Raw genomic sequence first — 26,098 nt, forward strand, 5'->3', positions numbered from 1 at the left:
CATATATATTTTCTTCAAAGCAAATATAAAACAGCTTGATTTTTATTTTTATCTCAAGAGATGGGTTACTAAAAGTATTGCACATCAATTTATTTTTTGTTTGCTGTTGCAATGTTGTGGACCAGATTGCCAGATAATTGTTGTTTGGAGAGATATTTTTAACTTCCTTTCCCTTTTTCTTCGCACTTATATTCGAATCCCATGTTTTACTTTATTTCAAAATATATAATTTTAGACTCTCAATTAGTTGGCCAACTGTTGGCAAAAAACAAAGGAAAACATTTGAAACCTGGTGGTCGTTAATGAAAATGTGATGTGTTTGCTTACATGCTTACATAATATGCCATCAAACGAATGCAAAAATCACAGTGCCAAAATCTGTTTTTGTCTTGGATTTTCGACAAAAAAGATTCTTATTTTTTCAACAATTGGGAACATAACAGCGTGAGGTTTCTTATTTCTAAATCTGTGGATTGACAAAATGATCTTTTTGCTTGAAGTCATTTCGAAAGGAAATTGTAAAATAGATTTTGTAGCAACAAAAGAAACTCATTTTCAATTTTACAGCATGCAGCACAGAGACCTATGTGTCACTCTAAAGATTATGAAGTGCTGCTTCAAATCTAAACTCTGACCTGTCCTCTTCTTCTCCTGGTATTGTGACTCTTGTCAAAGCTCCATGTAATCTTAAATTTTTGTATTGTATACCATTTCTTAGTATTTAATCTGTAATGTGTGCTGGAGATACAACAGTAGTAAAAACCCAGCTATACTAGACTAGTAATACAATAACACATCTTTGAGTAAGATGTACTCGAACACAGTGTGTCCGCACCATCACCAAATGTTCGGAACTCCGGCACGACTCGGCACTTTATACTGTTTTTATATTTATCTTATACCACAGAGCTCAATTGTGTATAGCCAAGATTGTTTGAGTTGGTCTTTGGCAGCAAGCCTGTGGTTTTGAGACTTTCAGAATGAGAGCTGGAATGACAGGAAAAACTATGGTGACTCCCACTGAGAAGGAAAGTTCCAGTGAATGCATCTGTGCCACACCAAGGCAGGGGGAGTTTTAGGAAAAAACAATAAATAGGGTTTGATCGTTTTGAAATACAATACCTTAAATTGTAATCAAATACATGTGAACACGTCGGAATAGCAAATAATGTCTTTGCCTGTCACGTGATACGCAATAAAGCAGATAATCCTTTCTGATGGCGTTTAACTTGTATATCTTTTTGTTTAAACCACCCAGACAGCTATTTTAAAATCCCCCTCAACATTTTATACCCAACACCCATCTGTGAAAAGGAAGATTTGGGGAAGGTTGGTGCAGATTACCCATAATTGAATTAATCCTGCAATTCCTTCAGGCGTCCTCACCATTTAACGATCAGGTACGACTACTTTTGTCGCATACATGGGCTCTCCAGCGGACAGAGGAAAGCTTATTTAATAAAAAAAAACTGTATTGAAGACACAGAACTCACACACTCGTAATTGTTTTCACCCTGCTTTAATAAAATCTGTTATTAAAGAGGAAAACCTGGACTTGGCGGCTTCTCAGGAGAGGCTTGGCTATGTTTAGATTTCGTCAAGATGGTTAAGATTATGTCTGAGGATTCTTTTTAACTGAAAGCCTTGAGACAATGTTCCAATTATGGAAAATATACAGATGGAAACACCGGCCCGGCAAAAGTAGGACCATTTACAAAGGCCAACATTACTGCGAGGCCATCTTGCACCTAAACTTTTATACAGGTCGCGCTTGAATAGTAGGGCTGTATGAATGGTTAGCATTAACAGTTTTTCCAGTTGTCTACTCAAAATCGAACAGTGGAAAATTATACGTACCTCAATGTTATTTTTTTATTTTTCAATTTAAAATGAATCAAGCTCTATTTGCATAGTACTTTTAACACGCACATAGATCAAATACATCCGCACTGTCCCGTGATATTCTCACTTACACGCCAGTTCAAACCAACCACATCACCATGAGTAAATTCTACCCGTAACAACCATAAAACTGGATGAATCTAATGTCAAGCATAATAAGGAAATCTATCCATCCAATTTCTGTCAGGCTAATCCTCAATAGGATGTGTAACTCAGTGCGTCAATCCTTTATTCATTAATGTTCCGAACCGCTTATCCTCACAAGGGTCTATCCCAGCAAACTATAGCCACCAGGTAGGGGGCTCCCTGAAATGATAGCCAGCCTATCGCCAGGCATAAAAAGACAGACAACCATTCACACTCATACCTAGGGGCATTTTAGAGTGTTCAATAAGCCTATCCTGCATGTTTTTGGGATGTGAGGAAACAAGAGAGCACAGGGAGAACATGCAAACTCCACACATTGAGGACCCACCTGGGATAGAACCCTCGACCCCAGAACTGTGAGGCCGACGCGTTAACTACTCTTCCACTGGGCCGCCTCGCGATAATCTTAAAATGTGAAAATAAGTTACAAATTACTCCACCTCTGGCATCTGACTGACATGCAATGGTAATGATGTTTGTTTCATCAGTGCGAAATATGAAAATGGGATGTGAAAACAGATCTCCTCAGGTTAGTCATTAGCCGCTAAAGATTAAGCTACATATTAATTAGGTTATTTATTTATTAATGGATCATATTTGTACAATATTAAGTTCCTGTTTGATGAGTCTTACCTTGTTCCCTTATGGAAGTAACGAGGATGGTCATTAGGTGATTAAAGTAACAACATACTCGATATACGTATAGTGTATGCTTAATGGAGAAAACAAAACCTTTAGCATGCTCCTTTCAGTGGAAATAATCTTGTTTAGTTAATTGAAATTCATTCATTCATTTTCAACACCATTTATTTTTATCAGGGTCGCGGAGTGCCGGTGCCTATACATGCTGCTTTCAGTTGAAGTGAGAAGTTCACCCTAAATGAACTTGTTCTCAGGCAGTCGTAGGGCACACAGTGACAAGGAATTTGCACTTACAATCAAACTTGCACAGAGTGGGAATTGAACCCTTGCAGACCGCACTGAAGTTACCCAAAAGAACCACTGCACCATCAGTTGGCTTAAATTACTGGCTGAATATTTAATATTAAGCCCATCATGGCAAGATCCAGACTGTTGGGGAACTCAGTCCAGTCTATATACTAGTTCATAACCTGCAAGTGTGTGGTCGGCTGTTGTTTTGGCACAGGTCGTGATCTGGCTCCCATCAGGTCATGACATGTCTCCAATAAGAGAATGAAGGAAGGGAAAACAAGGAGGGGGAAATATGAGGAAGAAAACGCAGACCACATTGTTGGACAAAGGGAGCAATAATAGTGTTTTTGGATGTTTATTTCAATGTGGCATTGAGAAGAAGGAAGTCTCGCAAGGCTTTAAAGGTGTGGGGTAATAAAACCAAGATGTACTCAAAGCACCCCTGCTGAGTGAGGTCAGTTTACTCGAGTAATGCCACCAGACGTGAAATTGGAGGACCATATTTACTCATCTAGGTGAAACTATATCGTATAATTTAGAGTTTGTGTAGTGGCTTTAATTTATGGGTTATTTTTATTGTTATTTATAAGGTCAAACAGAGTATCTGGCAGCTTATCAAAATACATTACTAATAGAAAAAAAGAACAGTTTAGATGTACTCATTTTATACTACTGACCTGAGCCAAAAAATGGGATACAACACAAAAACGTTGACGAAACATAACACTGGGAATATTTCAGTCTCATTCTGCCTTCTTTGACCAGGCTGGACACCAAATGGGTTGATTATATTACCTCAACTCCCCTCCATGCACTGTTTACATGCCAATTAGGCGCACAATATTTATTTGTAATGTGACCACTGTGTTTGATCGTAGCAAAGATCTAAAATCGTAAAAAATGCTGCGCCTCACCACTTGACTAAGTTAAGAGACCATTGATGATGTGTAAAAAACGGTTTACAGATCATCAATGGTATCTTAACTTTCCAATGGTGTTTCTGCAAGGATGCTGTTTTAATTGACAGTAATCTCAACTGGCTCTTAACCCCCCTTTTGCCAAGAGCACAATATAAGACCTCAGTATAGAAAATACCTAGTAGCAAGTAAAAAGTTGGAGACGTTTGTCCCAGTGATGCCTGTGAAGATAGCTTCCTGTCTCATTGCTGTTCTTTCCTCACACTGCAGATCATTAGCAGTTCTTTTTCTGCCTTTTGAAGTCGGCAAGGTCTGCTGTGTGTGTGTGTCATAGCCAATGAAAATCCAGGGGACTAGCCCAGCCACCTGTTCTTCTAAACATCTGTCCACAGAGCCGACCGGGCACGGCCCTGTTCAGATGGCTTATTTAACCATGATCCTCCAATAGCTGCAGGATGACAAAAAGGCTATTTTTAGGGGCTCCATTTATATGCAAGTAAAGTCTTTGTGCTCTTTAATGAACATCCCTTTCCAGCACCTTTTGTTGAAAAAATAGAAATAACTGGGCATTTATAAGAGCTTTCTGTTGGGAAATAAAATACCTTAGTTCTCTTTCAAATTTTATAATGTTGTATTTGAAGAGCGTTTTGATAGATGCTACATAGTAACTCACTTAAAAGCATATCCAATTAGCGCAAATATGCTTTATTGCTTTTAATGAAGATCCTTTATCCGGAAGACTTTTTTTTTTTAAATTACAGGGCTGCTGAAGGCTTGTGTATCTCAGCGGGTTGGATCAAAGTAACCCAGGGTTTCTTTGGGAGCTGCAACAGCAGGATGATGACCATATTCATTAGGCAGAGTTAGGGAGCTATCCAACATGACACTGTATGATATTATTGTAACAATGATTTATGTATGTGCATTATATTCTTTCATATTCTCTGTTCTTGATCCCCTAGAGATTATTGCAAGTGTTACTGTCCATATATTCCACAGAAAATCATTATAATATTTACTACACATCTAATTTTCATAACAGTTGCTATGTTGTGCAAGAATTCAGTGGATAACCTTGAGCATTGACTCAGGGATGCAGGAAGAGTGGTCTTTTTGATAAGATGCCAACAGCATTGCACGTTGGAATGCAAAGTCGCAATCAGTCGCTGGGGAGGTTGATGAGGGGGCAGTACAGTTATTGTCTGCTCGGGTGAACCAAAGCAAATACGCTATGCACTGAGATAAAATAGTGCAATATAATAGTGCAGTATAACTATTCATGAAGAGGATCGCGAGGCCAACGGGGATGTAAATTTAGAACCTCACGACGTTCACAAGATCTATGGTAGACCAACATCAGGAATGCATTACTGAACAAGACCCCGGAAAATGCAAACACCTCAATGATAATTCTCCAAAAATTTTCTTGTGGTGTATTTTCCAACAGATTACTGACCAAATGCACAAATTCAGGCCTGAGGGAGTTGCATTAGTGACCATGCAATGTGACACCTCACATCTGTAAATAACCTATGAGCAGAAAAATAATCCCTCCAAAACAACATTCATCCTGCCACTATACATTATACAACATGAAACGTAACGTAAAAGAATACAAGGCGGATATAGCACAACTCTAGACTAAAAACCAAAACATGGATTTTTGAAAGTGGTGAAACATGACTGGTGCTCAGTTACAGTAGCTCAGCACGGCATGGTAGTGTATGCAAAGTCTTGGGAAAGTTAGCAGCTGTGGGGACTCCTGGCTGTGTGAGAGGATGGAGACCAGTGGGGTCTCTAAAAGTAGCTGTGCATGAAGGAGAAACCTGTTGATCCAGGTGGTGAATATTGCCTGGCACTCTTATAACTGAAGTGAATTTGAGCTTTGATGCAGTTATTGTACGGATGCGTGTGCATGCACAGCTTGCAAAAAGGAAAAGTATCACTCAAATAGACATGGACGGCTGACAAAATTGTTCCACAGGACAAGGCTGCTTCCTGACAAGCATTCATTTAGAACTGACTGAGACATACGTTCCTGTTAGTTGTTCTGCCAGGGTTGATGTTTTGACATTGTACAACTTTCCTCTAAATTCTCTGAGCCACAATGATGCGATAAATCTAGATCTGAACATCTTGGCAGCAGCAAACTGACTCTCAGAACCAATTCCATAATACTACTGCCTGCTAGATGTGTAAACGGTTAGCAAAAAAGCTCAATTTTTTTTAATGTGATAAGTAAGGCTCGTTGGGATCCATTTTCACCCCTGTAAAACCAATCCTATTCTGGAAGAAGGATTGGCTGCTACCAGCCGGGCGCAACTAAAATACTTCAATTTTTACAAAACCTGCACTTGATAATCTGATGCACCATATTGACCAATATTTGTTAATCATTGTATGAAACTCCCTTCAGCACAGCTCCATCTAGTTGATGTACAACAGATCTTACCATTACTACTATTTCCACTACTGCAGCTCCAAGCATAATCCCCTACTACTACTACTACCACCTACAAACACTACTGCAGTTTAAAATCCATTGTGCCTTATACATGAAACACATTGTAAGGCCATTAGGCCATTCATTCAAGGTGAGCCTTATAATCTGGTGCGCCTTATAATACAGTAATTTCCAAGTCACAGAGCAGTATTTCTCATTTCCAGAGAGTTTCCTTCCATGTCCCCAAAAAAGCTGATTCAAATTGTCCTTTGTTATGAGTGTGAGCATGGATCATTGTCTCATTGTGCCCTCTTGGCACCCAATTCAGTCTGTCCCTCATCTACTGGCCAAGTTGGCTGGCCAGCAGTCCCTCAACTCTTGTGAGGATTAATGGCTCAGATAAGGAGTGAATAAATGAATGCATTTTAAAGGCAGGAATTACTTCACAGTGTGACCTTAAACTCATTACAGAATGCCTCGTTGTACATTTTAAACACGCTGCAAATCACCCTCCTCAGCTGTATTTCTGCATAATGCTGCCTAAAAATGTCGGAGCTGTTTACAAATTGAATACTGACAACCTTAAGTGTAGATGTTATTCTTGCAAGCTATGTGATTAAAAATTCTTTTTCGACAAGGTCAACTATAGCTCACTGTGGACTAATTGCCCATGTAAAAAAAAAGACCAGTTTTATTCCAGAACTCTTACTCCATGTTATTGCTATGCATTTTGAAAAGCAATCTAGGTGTGAATGCTGCTGGTAAGAGTTGAAAGAAACATCAGCATTTTCCTAATCAATTCCTCAAGAAAGGGCAACAGCGATTTGTCTACAGCTATTTTGCCCGTCACAGATGTTTAACTTCCTTACACATAATGGCTCTTGTACTCTAGGTAAACAGCCATCACAAGACTGTTTATTCAGAAGTAAGGGCTCGCGACGGATCCAACCCAGTTTTCACATAAAAACACATACTAGAGAGATGAGGGGAAGATGAAGTGCAAAGCAGGGAAATATCAAGAAGAGTCCAATTTATTTTGAGTAATTGGCTCCACTTGAGCAAATAGCCTTTTCTTGCCCAGTGGTTTTCAATCCAAGGATGTGCCACCAGCAGAAAAAAAAAATATTTCATATTTTCCACTCGATTCAGTGACGTTAAGAACAAGACACTTAGATATAATACAAATAATGGGTTGTTATATGTTGAGTGTACCTGATCAATAAATAATCAATTGTAGAAGGATCTTGACCAAATTAACTGGCCAGTGTTTTTTTTTTTAATTTCAATTAATTGGTAGTCTAAAAGGCTACAAATTCACATAACCAGATTAAGGTTTCTTTGACTACAAAAACCTACCCCAAAAACTAAAACTCCCCCAAGACTTTTGAGTCATTTAGTGAATTCTCTAATTCTAAAAAGAGAAAGTTCACTCTGGCTATGTCTGCCCTGACTTTTCTTCTCTTTAATACATGCCAGGAAAGTGTTTCTCTTTCATACATCTTTATACAGCTTTCCTAGTCCATGTGGCTACAGGAAGTTTGTCGACCCCCAGCAGTACTATCCTTTCCAGGAAGGAGGAAGCCCCCTGAAATAATAAGCCTTGCCCATTGATAAGTGAGACATGTACTTTGATTGAGGGATTGTTCCGGACCCGGCAGTAGTACTTGGTCATTTGCCTCTGGGGTAATGTGGGAGAGGTAGTTATAATGGATGTCAAAATGTAAATTTGGATTGCAGTTTAACTTAATGTGTACATTCATGATTTAAGAGAGAATACAACTCTAAAATACCTTTTAAACAAAACTAAAACCAGAATTCCAGTCAATACTTTTGTTTTGAGTGTTAACATAAGAAATTGGATAGATGGCAGGGAGTTTACTAAACACAAACATTTCTGCAGACTTCTATTACCGCCTCCCAAAGTACGCAAATGTCCATATTAGTTTCATTAACTTATTAGGCAATCGATGTCCAATCCTATTTAACTGCAAGGGCGTACAGTGCTTATTCATTGCCAACCTTCCGAGTTAAAATGGAGTACACATCTATCGTCAATTGAGTTCAAGACTCCAAATTACCCATTGGTTTGACTGATAAGGGTGAAAGATTGTTGTCTGTAGTGAACAAAGTTTTATGGCTCAGCTGTGGACTCATGAATACAAGCAAGAAAAAAAAGATGCATGGCCTTATAAGTACATCGTCTAGACAATGTTGTGGACCACCCTCATTGTTTTTTTTGTGTGTGATAAAGTCAAGTATACGTATATGTACACTGAAAAGATACACAAGCGAACATTGGGGACAGGAGAGTATAAACATTTATCACTTTATATGTATCTATCTCAGATATCAGATTTCTCATCACATCTGCAATTTGTAAAACTTTTTTTGCATCTGGTTAAAGCTACAATGAATTTTGTCCTCCGTTTTAAATATGGCCATTCACTTATTTAACAGTCTAAGGCTTTAAATAAACATTTATCATTCATGGGTTTGACTCTACTAACAACAAAACAAACTACATCAGAACATACAATTTTTTTCCCTATCGGACACTCTCTCACTTTTGTCAAACATACACCCAAGTAAACATTCGTCAAACCCAGGCACGGACTCATTTTATATCTATAAATCATGATTATGATCCCTATTGTCAACCGGAGTCAAATATTTTGTGGAGAAAAATTATCTATCCATATTTTAGTTCCCTCATTTGGAATGAATGTTTCCTGTAATTATTGGAAAACAATCAGTAAGAGAGACACAACCATCAAACAACCAGCTTTACACTGTTATTCTTGGACATGAATACAACCTTTTTAATATTTAATTTTATCCTGTATGACATGTAGGATTATTAAATAGAACATTTGGACAGTCCCTACAGGGAAAGCAACTTTTCAGTGTTTCTCATTAGACAGAAATGTAGGAAAAAGGATACAGAGAAAATGTTATTTGTGAGCAACTTGCAGCTCAAACACTGCTGTTGTGGTCTGCCATCATAATACAGTCCAGATTGGATTTAGTCCAGTTCCCATCCATTTTCTTGTCTTAAATTCACTGTCTCTACTTATAAAAATGAACTCATTTCACATATGACTGAAAATCAAACTAAAGCATTTTGATGGAAATATACTGTAGATACAGTAGAGGGCATAACCTTATTATGTACAATCTATTGTAATTGAAGTAAATAATATTTTTTCTAAATGGCTGTCAATCTACCCATGAGTCCAATGACATCATGGTATTCCAGGTTTGTGACTCCCAGTTTAATGTTGACATGGGCTCAGTGCCAGAATCAGCTATCAGCCACTTTGGGCAACTTACTGTCTCTTTTCCCATGCACACCTTTTCCTTTGGTGGAAACAAAAGTGTGACCTTATAGAGAGAAAATGCCATAACAGAAAAGGACATGGTGTCACATGCAAGACCTATTTAATGATCTGTTTTTGTGGCATGAACAAATCCTACAATCACGTCTTCATAATGAATTAATGAACTGTAATTTATTTGCGTTGCTGTTTTAAAAAATCTGAATGTTTTAGACTTTTTGTTGAGATTTAACACCCCTTTTCATGAGCAATGACAATAACAGTGACTGACATGACCCTGATGTCAGGACGACAAGTTAACACAAGTCTTTGATAATTGGAATATTATGGCACGATTGATAGTTTTACTTTGACAATATGAGATGGAAATGCTACATAATTTTTGTCATATTTTATAATGCGTGGCATTTGCTTATTATGTAAGTCAGCCTATCCTAGCCATGTATATGGTCGTGCTATGAATGTGAATAAATAGTGTTGGATCATGGCCTGTGAGACCTGATCCTGCTCAGGTCATCCTTCTTGACATGTCTTTTGGTTGTCTTCACAGGCAGTCTTGCAAAACTTCCTGACTCAAGATCAAAGTGGGACCAGAAATCCCACAGCTTGGGCATGCTTGTTTTCGGAGCTGCACAACCAACATCCACCCCTGGCTGTGAGCCAATCAAGGTGATGCACACTGTTGTTACAGGAATAGTTTTCTGCACAGTCCACAATACATATTTTTGATGAAAATGTCTTAGCTCATCACAAAGCTAGAATGTGAATCATAAGAGAAAAGGTGAGATTTTTTGCACCTTGGAGAATTTTATTTGAGGGAGAAGACAAGTGCCAGGTTGTCTGAGTGTATTTTTGTTTGTGTGTGGGAAGGAATGGGTAAATATGTTGGAAATATAAATAGCTAAACAACTTAACTTACACAGAGAATGAGACATTTAAACAGAGCCAGGCATCCTGGAAGTCTACTTCTTAGTTTAACCAGAAGAGAAGAAATGTTGGGAGTACTGCCTGGTGCACATGGTTGGCTAAAATAGGCTTCATCCATTGTGAGAATAATCGGTTCAGAAAATATATGAATGAATGAGACAGCAGAATATTACATCATATTGAAATATTTGAAACGCTGCTATCGGCCAGGGAGTGAAGATTTCCCCAACTTCTTTTATACTTCTCAATGAAACTGTTACAGAATCCTCCATCTGGATCCAGTTGCGGTAGCCATGTCACTTTTTATCATTATTTTCCCACCGTGATGTTTGGATCGGTTAAGAGATGAAGGAAGGTCATGTAGCATACCTCGCATGCTCCTCTACAATTATAGTGTCACTTGTTAAAGGTCACCTAATATGGCTTCACAGCATAGCATCACCTTGCTGAGCAAATAGCTCTTTAAGTGAGAAATAGGCATATTACCATGAGGCAACACATTCAAGGTGAACTGATTAAAACCAGTCAACACTCCTGGGTTAAAAAAACTAGTTCGGTGGGCACACCTCTTGAATAATGTATTCGTCAACCATGAGTTGTGCTGAAATGCATATTTACTCCTTTATATGATTTTTTTTTCTGACTCGGGAAATCTGGATGCTTTGTACAGCCATTTTTGAGTGGGTCCTTTTTTCAGTATTCTGCAGATATGATGTTCTTATATATTTTTTAAAAATCTAAGTCTTATCATCAATCACAAACCATCATTTATTGAAAAATAAATATTATATAACAAATATTACTTAATAAAAATAACTATTATATAAAAAATATTACTTAATAAAAATAAATATTATATAACAAATCTTACTTAATAAAACATAAATAGTATATAACAAATATTACTTAATAAAACATAAATAGTATATAACAAATATTACTTAATAAAACATAAATAGTATATAACAAATATTACTCAATAAAAAATAAATAATAAATATTACTTCATAAAAAATAAATATTATATAACATACATAAATCGGAAGAATGTATTCTATCATTACAATGATAATTGAGCTAATTTTATTTGGGGCAGCAAATCAGTAGCAGAGGTGTGTTCCAATGACAAGGTTGCCTGCCAGCCTGCCAAAGCCATGATTGTTTCCAGACAAATGTAGTTGCCCTTTGGACGGCATTTCTAAGTTCTAGAGTAATAGCCAATTACCAGGAGGCAGTTTGTTGAAAGGATGCAGCCAGGAACTACATCTGCCTTCAAACGACCCTGGTGTCTAAACATACTGTAGACTCTGAAGTAAATGTCCCTTCACTCTGAAATATCTCCCTACTTTGCCATGTCCATGTGTGATTTGGTTCCATGTTATTAATGATTGCAACAAGAAAAAAGATTAGAGTAGAATGAAAATGTCTTGGATTGGCTTTCTGAATGGTCTTTAGAGAAATGTTTGGGCCATGGGAACTAAGTCGCTAATATTTTTTAAAAATTTATATGTTATTGTTGTGCATATCTGATCAAATGCTTGATGTTATTCAGTGGCGAGCAATTCCATGGCCAACTGTGTCTTAGTTCACTTCAGACACAAAACTGCAGATCAGCAAAATAGTGTGCAACTCCTGGAATGACATGTGGCTTGGAAAAAAAGCTTTTATTCATTTTTTTAACTCATAAATGAGCAGGCAATGTTGTGTGAAGTTGATGCGTAAATTCACTCTAATGTCACATATTTGTGATGTGCGGAGTTTGGGTCTCTGCATGTTCATACGTTAAAAAAAACATTCATATTCATTAGTTCAAAAAACTTATTTGACTGTGAATTTGTGAATTTTCGAAATAGTGGACACCAACTGAAAAGTATGTGTGAAAACTGCTATATACTCCCTTATACTGGCATTGTTGTAGCCCACCATGATGATGTCAATGGAAAAATATCCATACTGTAAGTATCTTTGCATGTTAAGTAAGAGACAATGCAGACCTCATCTTGTGATAGATTTTTCCTCATCATACATGTTCGTCCATTGTCAAATGGAACAATGGTTCTTTAACTGAAATCCTGGTTATTTTCAATCTGTGTATGAGGAAGATGACTTTGGATTTTGCCACGTGTCTTTTCAGCCCCATGCCGTCACTGAATGTGCTTCCTCCTTTTAGGCTCATACAAAACAGGAGGGGACATTATTGAAATCAGCTGGCTTCCATGTATTTATCATTAGATTTCCATCAAAAAATATAGAACAAACTAAAAAAGAGGAATTCGGTACAGCATATCAATTAGAAATCGTCTCGTTATAGACCAAGATTTACTACACCCAATGCTTTTCATCTGTAAAATAACTTGTTTTTCCCTCTTCATATTTTCTTTGTATGGCTGCAAATAGTCTGGACATTTTTCAAATTCAATAACTATAAGTAGACAAAAAGAAACGTGATCTCTTTGCCACACGTGTTTTGTAAATCCTGAGTGGAGTGATACCATTACAACCATCTATTTGCTGCGGTAAACCAAAAAAACAAACAAAAAAATATCTCTGTATTCAAAATGGAAGTTTTCCACATTTAAAGTATCTGCAATTTCCTTTTCAAGCAATCCCAGTGGTCTGCCATTTATTCCACATAGAGTTGGGACACATTAGACCTAAACATTAATCTTATGATGAGGTGCTGTTGGGATAATGGGTATTTGTGGAAGATGAAGATTAATTGATTCCTCCAATGCATATGTGAGAATTCATGCAATCATTTCCACCAATTTGGTCACAACTTAAAATCCAGGTGCAGGGGCCACTGAGGGCATCAGGGAGGCCCACTATAACTCAATGTGCACTTTACACCTCGTCAATATGACTTAGTCACCAACTATAACTCTGATCTTTTCATGTTCCTTTTTTTTTGGAGCATTAACTTAAATTCCTTGAGATCATGTGTTTTGAATTCAGACAGCTCCCATTTGAATCTTGTAATTACACACGCACCTTTCACAGACGATTTTAGTTTCTCTTTTTCTGAAAATAATGAGCCATCAAGTGTTCAACATTTTGAAAAAGGGCAATGGAACGGTGCCCGAGGCGGAACTTAAATTTCCTTGACATGCACATGTTGCCTTGGCTTTGATGATTTTCTACAGCAAGCGCTACTTCCGACAGGATCTGAGTATAAACAAAAACAATAAATACCATCAATCTAAACAATTTAATGCACCATCAGACCTTTTTTCCCAAATTTACAAAATGCAACAAGATCAGTTACTACAATTCTTTTAGACTCTACCTTTTTTTGTACAATCTCGCTAACAATAAAGAGCCAATTGATGGAATATATTCTCAAATAATTTATTATATTTCTAATCAAGACACTACATTTTTTTGCTGCATTTTAAGTGACATTTTCTCTCTGAAAAATCTGTATAATTCTAATTAAAATGCAATAATCTTTCTATGTCAAAAGATGACCAGATTTTGGTTTATTCAAGTTGAATATGGTAGCCTCAGTGAGGTGGATTCAAAACTGAGCTAATAGGCTCCCCTGGACATTTCTTCTTTTTTTGTTGGGTGGTTGTGGTTAAAGGGGGATGCACTAATTTTACTTTGATGTCCAACTTTAAAAATGTACAATTTAAATCGTTAAAGTGATGTATTACATTCATTCATGAATACCAAAGTGAATAGTGACAAGGTCGAGTTTTTATATTTATGCAGTAATGGCAGTAGAACAGGCACAGATCATGTATCTGCAAAGAGAACGGCTGGCTTATAAGCAATCTGAACTCTTGCTTCAACCAAACAACATTTACAGGCTGCAATCTGTTTTATGCCTCCATTCCTCATGTTATCAATGTTCATTGATGTCAGGGGACTTGTTTACCTGTGCTGCAGTGTAGATAAGTTTAGACTTTCTAAGTCTAAGCAGAGAAGAATTAAACATGTGGAAGCAGTGGCCTGCAAGGCTACAGCATGAAAATTTATACTACCCCAGTCGCCTGGCTCTATCAATCAAACCTCACAATTGTTGACCCTTTGATAGGATAAACGATCCAAAATCGGACTAAAGACATTTCATGGTATTGGGGTATAAATCCTGAACTTTAATTTAATAATGTAGCCTCCAAGGAGTCGGATACTTGCTATAGTGATTGGTCAGGCCAAATGACTCACAGAGGGGAGTCCTTGGTTACATATTTCTCATAAGAAGCCCGAGGTGGGGTGCTTTAGCTTTTGTAACTCACCCTCGTCACTCTTAGTGATAGCCGTAATGAACAGTGTTTCAGTTTTCAATCTGCCCCCTCCTACACTTCCTTACCTCTTGCTGATTTCACTATTCCTCTTATTCTGTTTACCACTGAAGGTTCAAGAGGTTATTTCTGTTTTACAGACCCCTGATTCATCACCTTTTTAATGTGTATTGTTACTTTGTGCTGGTGGTGGTTGGGCCATACAGACAAACTAGGAATAATAGCTCACGGCAAGATTCAGGACTTGCTTGCTCCTGGGATTTTAATGTAGTAATCGTTAGGCAGTTATATTTATGGTGATTTTGTGTGAAATATGTTAACAGAGAAGTAAAAGTACTGGATTTTTTTGGCTAGTGTAAGCTTCTGCTGGTTAGTCAAATTCTAGAAAATCCTTAAAACACTAACCAGCTAATGTTATGATAAGAAATAATCTCTATGTATGTGATCACCTGCAGTTTTGTCACCTGTATTAAGGTAACTACATATTGAAATCCCCAGTTCTAGAAACAGTTCATATTTAATTATCCGGACAATTATAAAAACCATAAACCCGTTCTACACTGACAAGCCAAGTCAAAATAGTGCAGAATGCTACAAGAATGTATTGAATGTAGAGGAAAAGTTTTAAATAAGACATTCAAAAAGATTTTTTTTGCACGAAATAATGTATTTTTATGTCAGCAAGTCCACCTTACAGTTTGGGAATTGAGCGTTTAATCCCCAGAGGGTTCCTTCCTGTATGGAGTCTGCACGTTCTCTCTGTACCTGAGTGGGTTTTCTTCAGATACCCCGTTTTTATCCCACATCCCAAAACCTTGCATGCTAAGCTGGTTGAAAACTCTAAATTGTCCTTAGGCATGTGTGTGAATGGTTTGTTTGTTGTGCCATGTGATTGGTTAGAAACCAATTCAGCCTTTCCACCAACTACTGCTCAATGTTGGCTGGGATAGAACAGATAGACGTCATCCCCAAAATAAACTCAGAAAATTGTAAGTGCAACACTGTCCAAAATGTCTGAGTACAAGAACAAATTAAGATTCAGCTTTCCATCTGATGAGTTAGTTCATAAATTAAAAAGATGATACAGATAAGGTAGTGGGTTTGCAGTGATGCTTTGGATTTATATTTGAAATCCATTTTTTCTCCTGTGCTGGTCAGGTGTGGGGCAGCAGTGTTTTATATGGATAATGCCATCAAATTCAATTAGAATCTACATTTGTAGTATTCCGGGATTTTTATGCAGTTGCCATGGGCTATTAAGAAGAAAACCATGACAAAACCCAGCCGTCTGTTATTTCAGAATTTTGATCCTTGGCTTATGAATCCAAGAAGAACAAACGTCACTCAACATTAATATATATAGTATATAGTGTTTATATAGTAAATCAGTATTTTTTTTATTTGGTGAATCTTAATTTCTGAATAATATTGTTATTTTTCCTGTAAAAGGACTGAACTTGAGACCCAGGAGTTTAAAAGCGGTCTTTTTTTTCCTCACGAGAAGGCCCAGACCAGCAATTTCTGAACATAGCGAGCAATGAAAACTGCTCACTTGATCACCGATCACCTGCCTGTCGCTTACTATGACTCTCAATCAAACAGCATGTCATCACTATTTAGGAAGTTAATGGACCATCATGATCTGGCTGAAACGGAGTTGATCATTGCTCAGCTGTCGCCCTTTGTTTTATTTGGAACTATGTCAAGAATGACCTCATTTCCAATGGCTTTCTCCTGCTCAGAAAGTAAAAGCTCTGTCAGATTCTTTTTTTTCGTAGATAGACAAGTCAAAACTTCTAAGCCATACCACCAAGTGTGGAGTTTCATGGTTTGAAGAAGCCCGATATATGTCAAATAGTGACATATAGTGAATGAATATGCCGTTTGATGAGTACAGGGCAAAAAAATAATACTTAATATATAGAGGCCAAACCCAAAAACAGGCAAAACATCTATGTTTTAGGGTTGTAATTGAAAGTCGATGAATTCTCATAGAATTGGGGAGCTAAATGGAAGTGTTAAATCCTGATAATCTAACCACTAATATGGTGAAAATAAAGGACTTTGCACTATAGTCTAAAAAGTGAAGGTCATGTCTGAGCTATTCCAAATCCCTTTCAATAAAATCAGATATATTATGCTTATACAAAAAGTCTCAATGTGCATATTTTATTTCTCAGAGAAACACTTGGTAATTGTAAGTTTAATGATATGTCTGTAGATTCCGTTTCTAGTTTGACTTTACGTAAAATGCTGAAATCTTCATTTGCTCTGGGCCTTGTTCTGTCTCTTAAAGAGGCTTCCAGGTCTTTATCAGGGATGCTTTCAACCTGACATAGTTATTCACTGCAGTCATCAGGAAAGAAAAAAAACACACACAAAAAAGAAAAAAAAACAGATTGTGTCTGTGGCCTTGTCTCACATTCTTCGCCAATGTAAAGAGTAATTGAGGGGATTTTATTCACCCACCTTTCTCATGTCTTATCATCCCAACACACGCAAGAAAACCATTTGGATCTTCCACTTTGCAGCCTCTACTGTAGTAAGCTATATGTTTCAACATTATACTATTACCACCTCAGGCCTTTATATTTCTTGGCTGCCCTTAAGGTTTGCTAAGCTTGACACAAGCTTGTCTTTCATTGTGATTGGGACCAGAAGCGTGACGCTGGGGGTAAAAGTTAGAATGTCAGCCAGCTGTGTAACAACATCCGTGAAAAATCTCTGTGAAAAAGGAAATCAACCGGAGTTGGGCTGACAAGGCAGTTGAGTACTCCAATAAGTGCTTTGGGCCATTGATGTAGTTTTGATTTAATTAAAGATATGAATGATGGATGTGTTCCATACACAAATTTGATTTATTGCTCTTTAACGTTTTTTTTTACAACTGTACACAATGCCTGGGTGTAATATTTTGTTACCAATAAAACTCGAAACATTAGAGAATACTTTTTATGGGTCATTAAAATTATACGCTTTAATTTCAACAGTGCAGTGTGAAAAATGCATTAGTATATAAAATGGTTACAATGAGACCAGGCCATCAGTCTCGTTCTACTGATCAGTTCTATAGTTCTGGATTTGCCATTAAGTTTTAAATAATTTTACCATCAGGATATGGTTAAGTCATCTCAGTCTGCTTTGCTGCGTCTTTTGGAATACACTAGGTCATTTATATGTGCACTAATCTCATCTCTGAAACCTAAATGTGTATAGAATTTATTGAAACACACTATACAAGTACAAGAAACAAGTAGACTATATGTAGACGTCTTAGCAAAAATAGACCTATTGCAAGATTTGTGTCTGAGCAGTCATTGGATGACTTGAATAATTGTACTGGTGTTTTTGTCTAACATCAATGGCTAAAACAGGCTTGATGTCTTTATGACAATTTTCTTGCAGTTGTCTGTCCTCACACCAAAAGTCAACAGGGATAGACTCCAACTTAACCACAACTAGAATGAAGACAAGCAGTAATGGATGGATTTTTCCTCAGGCATTGATGAAATTCTATTCTTGCAATAACAATTTAATACTTCATATTACCAAACTAAACACACATGCACACAGTATACTCTACAAGTTCATAAAAATGGATATACACGACAATGTGAATGAATGGTGGTGCAATTGCTCATGAGTGCAATAATTATTTTTAAAAAAATGAATCTAGTGGAATTGGAAAAGATAAACAAACAAGCAGGTTGGGGAAACAAAAAACAATCAACCCATAAAAAGTCCAAGAAATGCATGTCTCTAATTATGTTTCACAATCGTGGGAGAATTTTCACTGTCACAAGTGGAACATGTTATTCTTATAACATTGTGACACCTTCCTCCTCTCATGTATCATTATAATATTTGGGCCTGAAGTGACCAACTGCCATGTGCTCTTGATTTATACCAGTTTAGTTAGGATTTGCATTCATTGGTTCCTTTAAGAGTTTGATTCCTTGCAAATGTGTGCCTGTCTGTGTGTGTGCTCAATTGTGAGAGCCTGCGACTTTGCCCACAGTCAGATAATAGAATATGACTTTAAAGGTTAAAGGAGCGTTCTTAACTATTTTCCAAGTTTAATCATGCACGCTAACCATTTGATGGAGTTCTCTGTTCAACTGGAAAGCTTTCCTCTTCATTACGTAAAATGGAAAAGCCCACAAATCAAGTGTGGCAGATCATTTCTTTCTCCTACGAAGGGGAAGGTGCAGAATTAGATGGTATTTATTTAGCTTGAACACTTTATAAATCTACAGGTGGAAAAGGAAAACCTTGTGGAGGATGTACATACAAGGGAAGCGACATAAAATGACTGGCTTTTCTTTATTGAGAAAAAAGTACATGGAGCTTATATCCTGATTATCCTGCTGGTTTAAGTTGACAAGATGCACATTCTGTAGTTAGTGTGTCTGCTAAATGTACATTTTAAAATGTATATATATACATATATACTGCTTATTATCTCTACTTGTTAAGTGTGTGTGCAAAGCGCTTTACAGCTGTTTTTGGACAACGGGTTACCAACTAGACGCACACCACCCATAAACAAACAGTAACTTACACCTATACTCCATTTAACCTACAAAAAATGTTTTTGGAATGAGGGAGGAAGCACAGTACCCAGAGGAATAGCAAAGGTACATGCAAAGTCTACGCAGGAAAGCCGGAGGCCGGATTTGAACCTGCGACCTCTGACTTGTTAGGTGGATGGTCCTCCGTGCCGCCTGCAACTGAAATAACTGTATGATCACTTCAAAAACACTCTTAGGAAAATACAATGCACCATCACTGGGGAGCTATTTTTTAGAGCCGGCCCTGGGGGCTGTTCATGTGGTCTTTTGGGGTCGTGTTGGTGACCCTTGTTTTAGAGTCAACTTGAGGAATTTGTGGTCTAATTTTCAAATGATGGAACAAAGACTGTGTTGTTATTTTATTTTAAACATTCTACTGAATCAATATACAGTATAAGAGGGAACAATAGGAATATCTTGTTTTAACACACAAATCTCTTTATGAAGTGGCTAAAAAAGTGATGATGAGTCTGAATGTGACAGCTACTCTCTTGAGAAGTGTTTTTTAGCACTCCATCACTCTTCCAGTGTACCAGGACTGCAAACCTTTGGTCGCGAGGGAGCAACATTTTATCATTTTTCATCTTGGAGCACTTTGCCAGGCTTGGACTAAGGGAGGTTAACAAATGTGTTCATTTTAACTAATGCGTTCAGATTTTCCTTTAACAACTAAGTGCAAGTGGAAAACGTAACAACTAGTCTTTAAAAATGCTAACTTGGGGTTTTAGTTGCAGAATTGTCTCATGGTGAAAGATTTATATTTTAAAGTCACGTTTTAACTAAGAGCAGGTGGAGGGTGGTGTGTTTTTCTTCTCATGACCAAACACATACTTGCATGTAATTCATCTTGGAGTTCTGAGGTATTTTCTTCAAGAACTTACAGATGTGTTTTGTGAGCAGTTATCTTCGCCGTATCATAATGTCCCAACATTGTACATCAATTTCACATGGTGCATCAACAGTATTACAGTCGAAAACAATCAGAGTCATCTTAAACACCAGCCAGTCAATTATTCCAAAGAGTTTTGTCCAAGGCACTTGGACATTTGGAGGACTGCCTATATTCTCTGAAATAACAACTCCATTTGGAGATTTGAATAACTTTACTCTACATGTTTTTGGTATGTTGAAGGGAACTGGAGTACCCGGGGGAAACCCACAAAGGCAGTGGGAGAACATGCAAACTGTCCACAGAAATCAGGAGGCCAGGGTTGAACTTTTAATCTCATAACTGTTGGTGGAGACACTAACCATTCTTTTATCATGTCACCTATAGAAAGAACAGTTTTCCTTATTTACTGCCCTTGAACTGTGAACTAGCATCCTTGCTGGAATAATATCAACACCATATGCTTTGTGGAACTGTCTTACTACATATATCTCTACTCTCTTTTCACATGCAAGAAATTGTTTTATCTGGTGTTGATTTGCTGTGATCTTGCCGATATGCAGACTTGAGGTCTACTTCGTTGTCATACAATGTCTAAGCATCAGTCCCACTGGGAAAATACTAAAAGTAAGGAGATAATACGATGTAAACTAAGCAAAACAAAAATGACTTGCGTCGGTGTACTTCAAAACGCTTTACACTGTAGTGAAGTAAAACAATGAAGTAGATTTTTGTCAGTTTCAAACTAAAGTGAAATGACTGGCACATAATAACAAGGGGAAAATTAATCTGCCATTAAGCAGGTTGTGTCCAACTCATGTCACTTACACTCTGACATGTATTGTTATCATTAGCAGAGTCCAAGGAATAAGCAGAAAGCAGATGATTTCCATAAATAGTGGCAAGACCACTGTTCGTTTCCTGTTTCCAGCCACAAGTTTCACATTTCCCACTGTGAGTGAAGACCATGTTTTTAAAACCGCATCCCCAAAAGTATCCTAACCATAACCACGTGGTCATTACTGTAACCATGACGACCAACGTCACTTAAACTGCAGTAGAAGTAATACTTAAGAACTATAATCTTTCGAAAAGCCTAAGCAAGTCCTTCTTGTGCTTTAACATAACCAAAAGTAACCTGAAACGACATATGGGGTATTTCCCAATAACATGGATTGTTTCACGCATCAACGTTAAGATTAGATCAAGTCGCCAATGTCACATGCTGAGGCCATTCAGGGGAAGACCACAAACATCATTCCCATAGAAAAATGCACTAAATGTCTTGATATATTTAAAAAAAAAATACTCAATCAACGTTCAGTGTACACACAAATTACAGGGCGAAATGTCAGGAAATAGTCGAAGTGTTCAAACTGTATAATCACTTTATTTGTCATCTTTATTTCTTGACCATTATTATAACCCAGTCTTGCTGGTTCAAAACATCAGTATTGTTAATCATTGAATTGGAGAAAACCAAGCAGCACCTTTTTATTTTGGTGACTAGTACCAATAATAAGGGAATTATGAAACAAAATGGCGGTGAGAACCGGTTCCCGTCATTGCTATTCCCTGGTGAAAAATAATTACAAATTCATTTGAAGTTATTTTGTTAAAATAAAGACTACAACGCCTTACAGCAGTGTTTACTTCAACCAACACATGAAAGAAATCCAATACCGGCCAACCCGATAAACATTTTAATTAACAATCAGTTAGAGTGCATTCTTTTGTGTCTATTCAATGTTACACTCTGCTGTCATTGTCAGACATGTAAAGAACTGCTTCCCAAATCTTGAAAGAAATGTCTTTTTGAAGTATTTGTTTTCATGCAGTTGCAACAGCGTCCTATTTAATAAATTACATTAAGACTTCACTCGGTTTTGCTTAAAATGGTGAAACAATGAATGCGCAAAAGAAAAAAAACACTAATGATATATTGACGCATCTTCAGAAGCATGTTACCCATAAAAAGTCCACATTGGTGCATTTTGGTGTATACAAAAATAACCTCACATAATTAAAATATTATTTAGGAATATAGCCATACTTTACTCACCAAATGGTGGCCCAGAGGATAAGTCATCAGTCTTCCACATCTGTGGTCCTTGGTTCAAATCCAAGTGCCTGCAAAGATTTTCCTAATATTATTCAGGTAAATGAAAGGGATAAAACTACAAGTACTACCACTTATTATTCAGGTAAATGAAAGAGATAAGAGTACAAGTACTACTACCTTCTCTCACAGAGTGGTGGTCCAGTGGTTAAGTCTTCAGTCTTCTACCTCTTTGGTCTTGGGCTCAATTCCAAGTACATGCAAAGATTTTCCCACTATTTCCCACTAACTTTTCCCACTTGAACGTACAATAAAGGACTAAGTATGATCTGGGTGTGAAAAGAGACAAAATAACAAATACTACTGTCTAATATCGTAGAGTGGTGGCCCAGTGGATAAGTCATCAGTTCCCTGCTTCTTTGGTCTTGGGTTCAAATCCAAGCACTTGCAAAAATTTTCCCAATATTATTCAGGTAAATGGATGAGATAAATTTACAAGTACTACTGCTTTCTCTCACAGGGTGGTGGCCCAGTGGATAAGTTATCACTCTCTCTCCACTGTGGTCCTGGGTTCAAATCCAAGCGCATGCAAAGATATTCCCAATATTATTCAGTTAACAGAATAAGTTCTAATACCTAAGTGTCTAAGTGTATAAGTCTTCAGTGGTGGATGAAGCATTTGGTCAAAAAAAATTACTAAGTGTTTCAGGTAAATGAAAGAGGTAAAAGTATAAGTACTACCACTTTCTCTCACTGGGTGGGTGGCCCAGTGTATAAGTCATCAGTCTACCACCCCTGTGGTCCTGGGTTCAAATCCCAGTGCAGGCAAAGATTTTACAAATATTATTCAGTTAAAAGAATAAGTATTAATGTCTAAGTGTGTAACTGAATAAGTATTCAGTGGTGGATGAAATATTTAGTCAAAAAAATGACTAAGTGTTTCAGGTAAATGAAAGAGGTAAAAGTATAAGTACTACCACTTTCTCTCACCGGATGGTGGCCCAGTGGATAAGTCATCAGTCTACCACCCCTGTGGTCCTGGGTTCAAATCCCGGTGCAGGCAAAGATTTTCCAAATATTGTTCAGTTAAAAGAATAAGTATGAATGTCTAAGTGTGTAACTGAATAAGTATTCAGTGGTGGATGAAACATTTAGTCAAAAAAAATGACTAAGTGTTTCAGGTAAATGAAAGAGGTAAAAGTATAAGTACTACCACTTTCTCTCACCGGGTGGTGGCCCAGTGGATAAGTCATCAGTCTACCACCCCTGTGGTCCTGGGTTCAAATCCCAGTGCAGGCAAAGATTTTCCAAATATTATTCAGTTAAAAGAATAAGTATTAATGTCTAAGTGTATAAGTCTTCAGTAGTGGATGAAGCATTTTGTCCAAAAAATGACTGAGTGTTTCACCCCATTTCCTTGGATAAAACGTTTCAACACCTATGTATAAGTGGGGCACGAGTTGGTGTAGTGGGTTGCACACTCGCCTTTGCACCGAGAGAACGTGAGTTCGCTTCCCGGTGTCGGCGGTTCACTGACCAAGCAAGCGGTCGAGGGTCGGCCGAAGGCCGACCCGAGAACGCCTTTCGCACATACAGGTCCATCAAGTGTCTTCCGAACTGCCGAAGGCAGTTCGGAATATAACCTTTTGCTGAAAAGTATGACTAAGTGTTTAATATAAATTAAAAAGATTTTTCTTTTTTTTCTTCTTCTTGTTCCATTTTCCAGACTACTTGGTTCATTGATCAGCCAAAGGACGATACCGGGAATCGAACCCAGGTCTCCCAGACGGGAGTCCTGTGATCTAACCTCCGCGCCAACCAAGTGACTACACTTTTCTTTGTAATCATTTCAGTGTCTTGAGAAGAAGTCCACAGAAACAACTAAGTGAAAAAGTGTCACGACCAGGAATCGAACCGAGGTCTCCCAGACGGGAGTCCTGTGCTCTGACCTCTGCGCCAACCAAGTGTCTACACTTTTCTCTGAATCATTTCAGTCTCTTGAGAAGAAGTTCCCCGAAACAACTAAGTGAAAAAGAGTCACGACCAGGAATTGAACCCAGGTCTCCCAGACAGGAGTCCAGTGATCTAACCTCTGCGCCAACCAAGTGACTACACATTTCTCTGTAATCATTTGAGTCTCTTGACAAGAATTCCACAGAAACAACTAAGTGAAAAAGTGTCAAAACCGGGAATCGAACCCAGGTCTCCCAGACAGAAGACGAGTGAGCTAACCACTACGGCACCAAGTGTTCACAGTTTCCTTTGTAATCATTTGAGTTTCTTGAGAAGAAGTCCACAGAAACAACTAAGTGAAAATGCTTCCTGACCAGGATTCAAACCCAGGTTGCCTACACGGGAGACAGGTGAGTTAACCACTGCACCAAAGTATATTATGTAGTTTTGTAAGTCTTACTATACTATGTCATTTTAAAGCCTTAGTATACAATGTCATTTTTTAAGCCTTACTATACTATGTTGTTTTTGAAGTAGAGAGCCTTACTATACTATGTAATTTTTTAAGCCTTACTATACTATGTCGTTTTTAAGCCTTACTATACTATGTCGTTTTTAAGCCTTACTATACTATGTCGTTTTTTAAGCCTTACTATACTATGTCGTTTTTTAAGCCTTACTATACTATGTCGTCTTATTAGCCTCACTATACTATTTCATCTTTTAAGCCTTACAATACTATGTTGTTTTTTTAAGGGAAGAGCCTTACTATACTATGTCGTTTTTTAAGCCTTACTATACTGTCTTCTTTTAAGCCTTACTATACTATGTTGTTTTTTAAGTAAAGAGCCTTACTATACTATGTCGTTTTTAAGCCTTACTATACTATGTTGTTTTTTAAGCCTTACTATACTATGTTGTTTTTTAAGCCTTACTATACTATGTTGTTTTTTGTTTTTTATAAGTATAAACGCCTTACTATACATGGTCTTTGTTAACACAAACAAATAACTATTGCACCACCTAAGTGTAGAGCTTCACTCACCTGATTTTGTAGTGGGCAGGATTGTGATGGTAGTTTGTCTCTGTTTGTCCTATAGCTGACTGGCGACCTGTCTGGAGTGTCAACTGCCTTTCGCCCAACGATAGCTGACAAAAAGCAGGTTAAGAAGATTGATTGACCAACTATACATGCTCTTTTGTTTTTACAATGAAAGCCTTAATATACATGGTCATGTTTAAGCCTTACTATACTGTCATGTTTTAAGAAATAAAGCCTTACTATACTGCCATTTTTTAAGAAATAAAGCCTTACTATACTATGTCGTTTTTAAGCCTTACGATACTGTCATTTTTAAGCCTTACTATACTATGTCGTTTTTAAGCCTTACTATACTAAGTCGTTTTTAAGCCTTACTATACTAAGTCATTTTTAAGCCTTACTATAGTATGTCTTTTTTTTAGAGAAAAAGCCTTACTATACTATGTCGTTTTTTCAGAGAAAAAGCCTTACTATACTATGTCGTTTTTTTTCAGAGAAAAAGCCTGACTATACTATGTCGTTTTTTTAGAGAAAATGCCTTACTAGACTGTCATTTTTAAGCCTTACTATACTATGTCATTTTTAAGCCTTACTATACTATGTCGTTTTTTCAGAGAAAAAGCCTTACTATACTATGTCGTTTTTAAGCCTTACTATACTGTCATTTTTAAGCCTTACTATACTATGTCGTTTTTTTCCAGAGAAAAAGCCTTACTATACTATGTCGTTTTTA

The 26,098-nt window shown here is 37.3% G+C and overlaps 1 protein-coding gene across 1 annotated transcript in view; it reads left to right on the forward strand.

Annotated features, from left to right (window-relative positions):
• The window catches only part of hykk.2 (hydroxylysine kinase, tandem duplicate 2), a 72,294-nt gene extending 46,685 nt beyond the window's left edge, over nt 1-25,609 (forward strand). Inside the window, exons 7-9 of the mRNA XM_077717901.1 lie at nt 10,228-10,346; nt 24,097-24,733; nt 25,424-25,609. Coding sequence (XP_077574027.1) covers nt 10,228-10,346; nt 24,097-24,171 — 194 coding nt within the window. The 3' untranslated portion in view covers nt 24,172-24,733; nt 25,424-25,609. The remainder of the gene's footprint in view (nt 1-10,227; nt 10,347-24,096; nt 24,734-25,423) is intronic.
• Nucleotides 25,610-26,098: the final 489 nt, after the last annotated feature.

The sequence above is a fragment of the Stigmatopora nigra genome, chromosome 5 (genome assembly GCF_051989575.1).
Source record: "Stigmatopora nigra isolate UIUO_SnigA chromosome 5, RoL_Snig_1.1, whole genome shotgun sequence".
NCBI classification, from domain to species: domain Eukaryota; kingdom Metazoa; phylum Chordata; class Actinopteri; order Syngnathiformes; family Syngnathidae; genus Stigmatopora; species Stigmatopora nigra.